The sequence below is a fragment of the Micropterus dolomieu genome, linkage group LG22 (assembly GCF_021292245.1).
Source record: "Micropterus dolomieu isolate WLL.071019.BEF.003 ecotype Adirondacks linkage group LG22, ASM2129224v1, whole genome shotgun sequence".
NCBI classification, from domain to species: Eukaryota; Metazoa; Chordata; class Actinopteri; order Centrarchiformes; family Centrarchidae; genus Micropterus; species Micropterus dolomieu.
In genome coordinates, this window is record NC_060171.1 from 18,675,756 (window position 1) to 18,686,364 (window position 10,609).

A 10,609-nucleotide genomic window follows, 5' to 3' on the forward strand; every position below is an offset into this window, starting at 1 on the left:
TATAATTTAACTCATCTGCACATCTATGGCTCCATTTTAAATAAAGAAATACAAAAATACTGAAGTGATACAGTTCCAGGACACTTATCAGTTGTTTCAGGAGCCATGCAGATATCCCAAGAATAACCAATCATTTATGTTTTGACAGGTGACCTTTGTTCATGAAAGCACACAAAGACTGACCAGACAGGGATCAAGGCTTATTCTTATTGACCAGCCTAACAAAAACTTAAATTATTTATTAAGTAACACTTTTATTCATACAAAACAACAGGCCACTCTCATGCCGGGGAGTTCCACTATTGCTCAAAATTGCATTAGCTGAGGAAATGGCATGTTTAGAATTTAAAAGAAATTGTAATAAAGTAAATTGGAGTGTTTCACACAACTGTACACTCCCTTTGTCCTGCTCTGGCTTCATAAACTATGCTGTAAAACAAACTAAATACAGAACGACTAAAAGTGTCCTCCCCTATACCTGGGCTAAAAGCTACAAACATAAATAACAAAAGCACATTTGTTTGGCTTTTACATTACACAGCTTCAAGAGTCCATCCAGTGTCCACTTTTCCTTATTTGATTCTGAAGATGAGAACAAAACAAACAACAACCCAACAACAATAACAACATTGATAACAGTAAAGAGAATTGACAGCTTGCTGTGGAGAGAGGAGTGAAAATAGAGAAGATGACGACTCCTGTGTGTGTGTGTGTGTGTGTGTGTGTGTGTGTGTGTGTGTGTGTGTGTGTGTGTGTGTGTGTGTGTGTGTGTTTGGTTCTCCATCAGAGCTCACTGGAAGCTTGTTCGCCCTCGTTGAAAGGCATGTAACATGTAAAATGTCCTTGTTAGGTCCCTCCTGCAGGGGGGTTGGTGTGTGCTGCTGGATGGGTGTGAGGAGCAGAGGTGAGTACTGGCGGTCCGTGGCAGGCAGACAGAGGGGGGTCTTTAGTCTGTAAAGTCTCTCTCCTCACTGCGGGAAGGAACAGCTAGGTTGGGAAAGCCAGGAAGTTCATCTCGGACCACGGTCAGGTCACCACCGTGTGCCGCAGAAAACACGCTCTCTCTTTTGCACACACACTCCTGACGTCTCAGTGCCCACAAACACGCGCACAGTCAGCCAGACCCAGACACCCCTGCTGGTTTTTAGGTGGTTCGTTCCTCCGCGTCGGTCTCCTGCTTGGTTCTGCGCAGGTTACCCTTCATCTTCACAAACTCAGGGGTGTTCTCCTGCTCCTCATCGATTTTCTGTTGCTCCAGCTCCAGCTGCAAGAACACAGACACTCATTCAGTTTCAACAAATTACAGAGGTGATACTCTGTTCATCGCAGCTTCTATGAACTGCATTGTGTTTCAGCTTGAAACAAACTAATCTTTATTTTCTCTTGTGGTCAGACACAGTAACAACAGTCATTTACCTGCTCTAGTTTCTGTTGTCGTTTCATGAGCTCTATCTCTAGGTCGCTCCTCTTCTTGTGGGCCTCCTGCTCCTCTTTCTGAGCCTTGAGAACTTGCTCCCTCTTTCTCTTCTCCAGAACCTTCTGAAGCTCCGGTTTGTTCTGAGGAGCCAGACCCCTGTGCAAAAGCAATCAGTAGGACAGCATGTTAATAAAATAAAGCTTAATGAACAACTTCCAACAGCACGCCAATGACACTGCAGAGCCCCACTCAGGGGGAGATTAGTTTCATATTCACGCATAACAGATGATGACTGTGACCTCATTTTAGTTTGACACGCATATCTGTATTAGGTTCTGGATTAAACATGTCAAGTCTTGTTTCAGGGAGGTTTGGATTTTGAGCCAATCCCAGATTGTTCCATATTTACAAATCTTCGTATACGACAGTTGCCAGCATTGGAGCTGATTTTGGAAAAAAGGGTTGGAAACCACAGGCCTTCTTTCCTTTTCTTTCTTTTGTAAGTACCAAAAACAATCCCAATATAACAACCCATATCTCACCCATACTCCTCACATGGAAGCTGTCTTGGGTGACTGATAAGTCACTGGGAAACCAGAGGGACTGTTACACAACTGCCTGGGTTTGTGCAGCAAGATTCAAAATGAAGACAGCATTATCTTACTAAAGTGTGAGTGTGTCCCACAAAAAAGAGCAAAAATACCAAATGTTATGTAACGCATCCAAACTCCTCCAAATTACAAGAGAGAAGGGTGGGGGCTGAGGATGTGGTTTGGGAGTAGGGGTACTTAAGACAGAGGGGAACAGAGACTGGTTGAAGTGAGCTACGAAAGGTAAAAGCCAATAAACAGCAAAAAGGACTAGGGAGGCACACAAGAAAAAAAAGCAGTAACAGGGCAGAGGACAAAAATCCAATCTCCATGCCCTTCAGGAATTCAATGTTAAAACCATATTATTCAGAGTACTTTCCTGTCCTCATGATGACTGATTTTCCTTGCGTCATAAAAGCCTGACTGCACAGGATGCGTTGGTTCTTCAAAGAAAAAACAGTGTGCCTATGTGGCCTGCAGTTTAGCAACAACAATGCCTTAATTAAGTGCCTTCTGAATCCTAAACATTACATTACCGAGCCAACAATGTCCCAAGGAGTGGGAGTTAATTTACAACAAGGCGCTACTTTATGACAGTGAGGGTCTTATGAAAGCACTTAGCAGCAGGCTGATGCACAGCAGAGGGTAACAGGTCAGTTGTTTTCGAGCACCCCGTGCAGAAAGGGAGTGGGGTCTAGGTCACTGAATGCAATAAGATGTGCTATAAAGATGCATACTCTGCTCTCCTTTCACTGGGCAACGTTCATCACTGACCCTCCTACCCACAACCCCTCGCATGAGTGCACATTCTCTAGCAGACTAGGAAGAATGTGTGTTCAAAATCCCACACATCAATACCTCCATATGCTCAAATGCTTCACAAGTCTTTTCAGTCATTTCTGAAATTCCTGTGTGTGTGTGTGTGTGTGTGTGTGTGTGTGTGTGTGTGTGTGTGTGTGTGGTAAAGGTCAACACAGCGAAGGTAGCAAAGCAGAGAAAGGCCCACAGCTAGAGACTGTTTTGTAATCTTGATTACATAACACGTTTTTTTCCTCTTTATGCAGCCACCCATCAAGGCATACACCCCCACAGCCCCCACCCCACTCTCATCAGCATGACTAATCCACTACGCAGGCAAGCTTTCTACACTTTCACTACACAATAGAGAGACCAATCAAAACAAGCCCCCCCCCCCACCAGGACATTCTCCATCTAGACGACTAGAAACAATACTGCAAAAAATAAAACTGCAGCATTTGGAATGCAAAAATGATTTATTTTATTAAATTCTTCCACAACCTCCGTATCCTCTCCATCCTGGCCTCTTTCCCATCATTTATTAATGCCCTGCCTCCATCACTACAAAAGCATCTCACTCTTTGACCTGTTTAAGACGGAGCATCACTGCGGTGATGTAACAGCTGTCAACAGCATGTGTGTTTACATTGCTATTTATAGCACACGCACAAAGTGTCCACTGTTTGGTGAGAGAAAATACAAACATTTAGTGCCAAAAGAGTGATCATAGGCCCCATTATGCATGTGCATTAACCCTGATGCAAGGATGCTCACATAGACTACATGGAATTCCTTGTATGGATCTAGTATTAGCAGCCACACCAGGTTTATCCTGTGCAGTATTTAGGTATGACCTTTACATAACCAATTTTTGACACACTAATGCCCCTCAGGTTTTATATAATAGCTCCTATTGAATTTGTATATCCTGAGGTTTACATAACACTGCTGCTGGAGGTCGGAGGGACCGGCGAAGTCAACACTGGCGACACACTGCAGCGTCAGTACGGCCTGCATGGATATCATCAAACCAATTACATGAATGTATCAGGGTTACTGTATTAACTCATCCTCCATTACTAAAATGTTTAACTAAATTAGTCTGGATTTTTTCCCTTTCTAACCTCTTCCGTATAGTGGCAAACTTGATAATGTTGCCATAAACAAACAAGGAGATGATGATGATCCGGAAATTTGTTGAATAGCAACACAGTTTTAACACCCCATAAACGAATAAATGATTCCTGCTGATAAACTGCACGTGAAGAAATATCACTACCTGCTTTATTATTGTCCCAATCATAGGTTTGTAAAATAATTTCTTCCTTAAAAGTATAGCTGGGAATTACCATGTGTGTTTACTAGGAAACACATAAGAAAGACATCAAGATGAGACAAAGGGAGAAAGATATTGCAGGTGTCTGTCCCCTGACCTCTTCTGGTTCATGAGCAGCTCACGGTGCAGGTCCTGGTGGTTACGGGAGGTCTTAACCGGGTTCATCAGCTTTTTGGGTTTGATGAGCTCATCACAGTCTCCCTCCAGATAGTCGGGCTCCGCCATGACACTCCTCCCCTGTGACAGCGACAGACCAGGGTCACACGGATCTAAAGACAGAAACAAATGAAAAGGCCCTTCAATTAACCATCACTACGACGCGTGTGTGGGTGCAGCAGTGCAGCGATGAGAGAAATCTTCAAATCTGTGTTGCAAAGGCAAACATTTTTTCTCTGAAATTACACTGCTTTGAATGGTCTATAGCGATGGAGGGACTCAGTGTTGGAATTATATAACTGCTGTTCTACACTGAGTGAAGAGGAACATTTCATACCACCGTCAGAAGCCATATGCAAACGAATGAAGAGGTGAATCAGTAGTTTCAATATCTTTAAGGCACATATTTCAGAGGTTGCTAGTACATTAGTAACTCATAGGTTTAATCCACTGTTTTCTAGGACTTCAAAAATCTAAGTAATTCCTATTCATGACCTGCAAATGTGGCCATTTTACAAAATTTGTAAAAAAACAAAGATGTTATTACTTCATAAGTATTGAATATACTGTATTTTTTACTCATTTATGGAAATCGACCATTCCCTGACCAAAGGGCTAACCTGTCAGGCCATCATAAAGCTGAAAAATAACTGGGATACAGCAAGTTTGACCAATGCCTCATCTTAATCACAGGGAGCAATAACACTACAGTAAGAAACTTTTAATGGCAGCTAAGTGCCACTGTTCCCCAGTCTGCTCTGCTCAATGAAACTTTCCTCAGACTGATGGCTCACATGCTCCATTTAAAATAATACATTTTTAAATGAACACATCGACAGATAAAATGTATTATCTTACCAGCACTTATTCCCCTTTAAAACATCTTTACCACATGTAGGCTAAGACTACAACAGCTAAGTACTTCACTTTTATCAACTGTTTAAAAATGGAAAATTATTCAGTCTTGGCTTAACTCACCCTGCAGATGAGGAAAGACGGGGTATCTGAACATTGTCGTCATCTCTGCTATTTTGATTAAGGAATGTATTTTCCAGGAAAAGCTATTAAAACTTGCTGTCCTGTTTATCAGTATGTTGCAGAGCCTTGCACAGGAGAGTTGCTTTGTTCTTGCCCAGCTGTCTGCGACTGAGCTGGTTGGAGTTCAAAGTCTGTTTTATAGCCTCCCTCCCTCCCTCCCTCCCTCTCTCTCTCCCTCTCTCCCTCCCTCCAATGTACATCTCCAATTGAAGAACAGTTTGTACAATACTTGTTTATGTAACTATTTTACTTTACTTCAGGTCACGCGCATTTCTTCTCCCACAGTGTGAGGAATGACTCAGATTTATAAACAACCACATTCTCAAATGCCTGTGAGTGAGTCTTTTAAAGACTGAAAACATTGTGCGATGTCTTTGAACATGAGCGGGCCGATCACATTCATCAGTTGTACCAAAAATGCATTGTACTGCATGTGCTAGACACAAGGATGGGTGGGGAGTGTGTCCTCAAAATCAAAACATACGCGCAGAAGGCTGGCGTAATGAGTTGAAGACACCACTAGAGGTCGATATTCTTGCATCCCCTGAACCCAAACCAAGTCAGTTACATAACAAAGAAGCCTAAGATAAACATGGTTTTGTGACTGCACATGGCAGAACAAAGAGAAAGGAATAATAAATATGTTTGATGACAAATGCTGAGTTTTCCAGTTGGTTGTTGTGATCTATAGTCATGGTGGTGGGTATTCCCTTCTAACCTCAGATAAGTAACCTTTTAAAAATTGTGTTTTTAAACTCATGCTGCAAAGACAAATCTTAAAATTTATGTATACAACACATCAACAAATACACAATCATCATCTTAAGGAACACACGTTTAGGGTCAAGTTGGAAAAGAAAATATTAACTAGAGATTTCACTGGTTTGATTAACAAGAATTTTTATGTACACACTTCTTTGTCTATAATGTTGTTAGGAACATGCCAGCCACAGTACCTTTGTGTCACAGCCAGAAAATGGTGACAGTGTTTGTACATGTGAGATGGCAGAGGTGGGCAAAAACGGCTTTTGGCTGCAATCAGGGGCTGCGTGTGAGCACACACACATGCTATGTACATCAAAGGCGGGTTCTGTTAATGCTGGCAGCAGGGGGTAGAGGAACTTACAGACTGGCAGTGTTGTCAAAGTGTCCGTTAGCTTAACACATCTGCTCCTACTTCCTCTTTGCCTCAGGGGAGAGGGGAAGTGACATAGGGAGTTCAAAAGCAACCTGCAACCTCAAATTGGAGCCCTGCTTAAATGTCCCTTTTGGTTTCACTTAAACGCTATGTATATAACATGTTTCAGTCTCAGTTAAAGTCCAAAACCTAAAAAAAACAGTACATTAGATTACCAAGTTCTAATATCAGATAAAGACCTGCATTTAATGCATAGTTGTGCCTCAAGATCTGTCCTTAATCAGCTGTCTTACTAAATGTGGGTTTCAGACCAGCCACTTGAACACGAACAGAGGATTTTGTGTGTTAATATCTGCAACACATCTGTTTAACAACATGTACTATGGAAGCAACCCTCAGAGCATGTCAGTGTCTGGTTAACACTTCCTGCTGTTCCAGGAATCCCATAAAACAGTTTGTTTATTGGTTTTGGAAACACACCCTTACAGAACAGACACACAGACACACACAGACACACACCAAAGAACCTGAATCTCTAAGATGTCGAAGAGACAGGGTACAGCATTTAGGGGATTCAAAATGTCAGAGGGGGATAAAATGACAAGAAAGTTGGTGAAAACAATGGAAAAATAAAGGAAAAATATTGAGTCAGAGGAGAGTCTAAGAGAGGAGAAAAGGGAGTTGGCCAAAGACAGCTTTCCTCTGTTTACTTCACTCTCTCCCTGTCACCCTCATGACCTCATGACTGTGATCTCATATCACTGTGAAATGTCACATTTTTGAATCAGCCCAGGGGGAATATCCTAGAAATTAGGGGAAAATACCAAAAGACAGACTTAAAGGTAGCACAAAAAGTTAAATCAATGTAGAGGCTGAAACTATACGCATAGGGTTTTCAGTAATCTATCAGTCATACTCACATACTCATGCTCACAGACAAAATAAAACGTGCGTTTGGCAGTGTTTTTAAGTTTAAAAACAAACAAAAATTAGATGAATGTGTTTGATAAGCATGCTTGCACTTGTGACTGACTGTGTGAAAGTGTACCCCACAGTGGCAGGTTGCATTAGAGCTGATAGAATGACTTATCTCAGAAGGACTGAGTGCCTGCACCATGCCAAGTGATTGCATCATCGTGGCCAGCTCTGCTACTATAAGCCAACACGCACGATGCAAGACTTGCATTCATCATACAGACTCATTTCTCAATTCCCCCCTCAACTGTCATCTTCTCTGAAGTTGCCTGCCATCAACCACACTTGATTTAGTGACACGGCACTCAGGAGCAGGAAAGAGCTGCTGCCGACTTATACTGACACCTGAAGGCTTCAAATGGGCTGAAGAGACAACACCCAAAAAAAGGCATCAACAACAACAGCCTTAAAAGCGGCTATGGTCAATATTTTTATAACAACAATGGATCAAATGACTGAGTACTGTGAAAGCTGCCCGTCATAGTGATGAACCCACAAAGAATTATCACGCAACTTTGCAGTTCACCTCAGCTTGATGGAGCTTTATAGCTTCTTGCAACTCACTGTTTTCCAGCCTACAACGTTACTGTTTAGGTTCCCAGTCACTGCACATAGCTGTGTTTTTGTAGCAGACAGACATTTTCAGCAAAAAATCAGCACCCAGCACCAAACAGCACGCTGACAAATTTAGCAAAGAGCTGCTAAATATAGTGGAGCATTTAGCAGCTAAAGAGCCAGATATTTTTCTCAGACATTTTGGAGACCAACAACTGAGCTAAAAGAGAATCAATATTCAACTTACATTCCCCAGGTGGCCAGAAACATAACTCCAAATGAACCCTACTGTTGCTTTGTGTCTGATCAACTTAAAAGGTGAGTTCACAGCTCGTTTTCAGCGACAAAACAAAAATCAGTTATTGTATTGTATTGTTCACCCTCCACACTTAGCTTGTACACAAGTAAATGTGTATATTTCCATTTATAAAAATAAAATAAAAAATCGGTGCATGAAAAGCATTCTTTCTCGTCTAACCAAATAAAGGACAGCACAGATGGGCAGAGAGGCTAATGATGAGGAATGGGGAAGAGAACCTAAATTGGCCATTATCAGTGCTTCTCTTTCGCCTCACTGCTAGGAAGCAGACAAACAATACTGTGAACTACAGGAAAGACAAACAACTACAGAAAGTGGATTGTAACTGAAATGGAAGAGAAGAAAGAAGAACCTTTGTTGGGATCAGTGCCAAGATGGACAGACTAAGTAAAACAAACAAACATAAAAATGACATGGTTTGACTCTCATGATGAAACAGTGGCCTTCATCCTGCTGCAGCCTCAAAAGACAAAATGAAGGCAAGGAGAGCAGCTGGTGGCCTGCTTCACCATCTGACCCCCCTGTCCTCCTCCAGGATACAGGCACAGACAGAGCAGACCATCCAGAGCTCTGCACAGGGCGGGGTTGGCCCGTCAACAGTCATTGGTTATGAACACATGGCAGACCGCGCCCACTCCAGCAACCAGCTAGCCAGGAATTGTTATCTACAGTAGACTATCCTGCATAAAGGTAGGCAGGGGTCAGGTTTACTAAAAAAGGAATTGGTCAGCATTTTAGCATCTGGTTTGATTTATGCTGATCATGGACACATCTAACATGAAAAAGAGACTTTACTTTTGAAAGAGCAGAGCCAAAGTCAATTCATTTTATTTATTTTCTTTTTTACTTATTAGCGTTTTTTTTGGTTAATAAGAAGCTTAAAGAGCAAATCCATAAGTACTAAACTATACTCATGTAACCTAAGAGAGCAACCCTTGATTTTGACCTTTGTAAATACCCTTGATATCAGCAAATTAACAAATCAAAAGAAGCTCAAGAAAAAAAAAAAAAAAGGTATGAATTGCCCATATTCTAATTATAGATGCATACATAAAAGACACCATTTAATTTCATGAAATACTGAAGAAAAATGTACCACCCGCTCTCTTGTGCAGATATTTCCCTCTTGTCCCCTATAGTTTCTCTTGTTCAATCTCCATTTATCTTTTAGGCCAGATCCTGTCTATTCCACTCACAGATGGGAGGTCCACCTCTCAGGGGAAATTGCGTCATCAATACCCCTAAAGCAACCCCCACACCCCATTCTTTCTCTCTCACACACACACACACACACACACACACTTTCTCTCTTGCTGTGTGTTACAAGCCGGACATATCAGAGTGTGCGACTTTCTGTTAATGAAGCGGCCATTCAGCCATAAATAGGGGAGGCCCTAATTAAAACACACAGATAGATGAGCTTTTAAATAGCATCTGTGGAGAGATGGGGGAGGGAGAGCAGGGCTGTGTGTGAAGGAGAGAAAGTGACAGAGAAAGTGAAGGAGCAGCATACTAGTGACGATGAGCTCATTTCCCGGACAGGCTTGTACGTACGTGCTCATTCGCAAGCCTCCCCCATGACGACACATAAATCATGCTGGGCAGCGCAGTGACGTACATGTGCACATATTTCCAGAGTACAGAGTCAAACAAGAGAAACACTCAATTTCCTGTTACTCGTACCTACCAACATTCAAAGTCAGTCTCAACTTTAAAAACAGCCCACATACCCACAGTATATTTTCATACCGTATGTGTAATCGTGCAAGTAGAAATGGCACTCAAGCTCCCCTCAAGCAAAACTGGCATGCAAAAGAAAGAGGCAGCCAATAAGATAATAATAATCCTTATTTGTAGAGCACTTTTCAAAAACAAGTTACAAAGTGCTTTAACAAGTGTAAAGAATAATACAAAAAAAAAAACAATATAAGAGCATGAAAAATTAATATAAAATTAGTAAAATACAATAAAATAAAAGGGATAAAATAAAGTCAAATAAGATCGGGAAAGGCTCTCCTATAAAAGTATGTTTTAAGAAGGGACTTAAAAGAGTTCACTGACTCAGCCGACCTGATTTCCTCGGGCAGGCTGTTCCAGAGCCTCGGGGCCCTGACAGCAAACGCTCTGTCCCCTTTAGTTTTCAGTGGAGACTCTGGAACAGACAACAGACCTCTGCCCGAGGATCTCAAGGTACGTGCTGGTGTGTATGGGACTAAAAGTTCAGAAATATAACAAGGCGAGAGGCCATGAAGAGCTTTAAAAGTGATCAATAGAATGTTAAAGTCAA

At 41.8% G+C, this 10,609-nt stretch overlaps 1 protein-coding gene across 2 annotated transcripts in view; it reads right to left on the minus strand.

The window, feature by feature from the left end:
* Positions 1 to 224: 224 nt before the first annotated feature.
* The window catches only part of fam107b (family with sequence similarity 107 member B), an 18,286-nt gene continuing 7,901 nt past the window's right edge, over positions 225 to 10,609 (minus strand). Inside the window, exons 1-4 of one of the 2 annotated variants that reach the window (XM_046037184.1) lie at positions 5,276 to 5,440; positions 4,239 to 4,410; positions 1,417 to 1,573; positions 225 to 1,264 (exon numbers count right to left, since the gene is read on the minus strand). In XM_046037184.1, coding sequence (XP_045893140.1) covers positions 1,145 to 1,264; positions 1,417 to 1,573; positions 4,239 to 4,410; positions 5,276 to 5,318 — 492 coding nt within the window. In that variant the 5' untranslated portion in view covers positions 5,319 to 5,440 and the 3' untranslated portion in view covers positions 225 to 1,144. Of the gene's footprint in view, positions 1,265 to 1,416; positions 1,574 to 4,238; positions 4,411 to 5,275; positions 5,441 to 10,609 lie in introns of those variants that run through there. The other variant, XM_046037185.1, reaches the window with a different exon arrangement.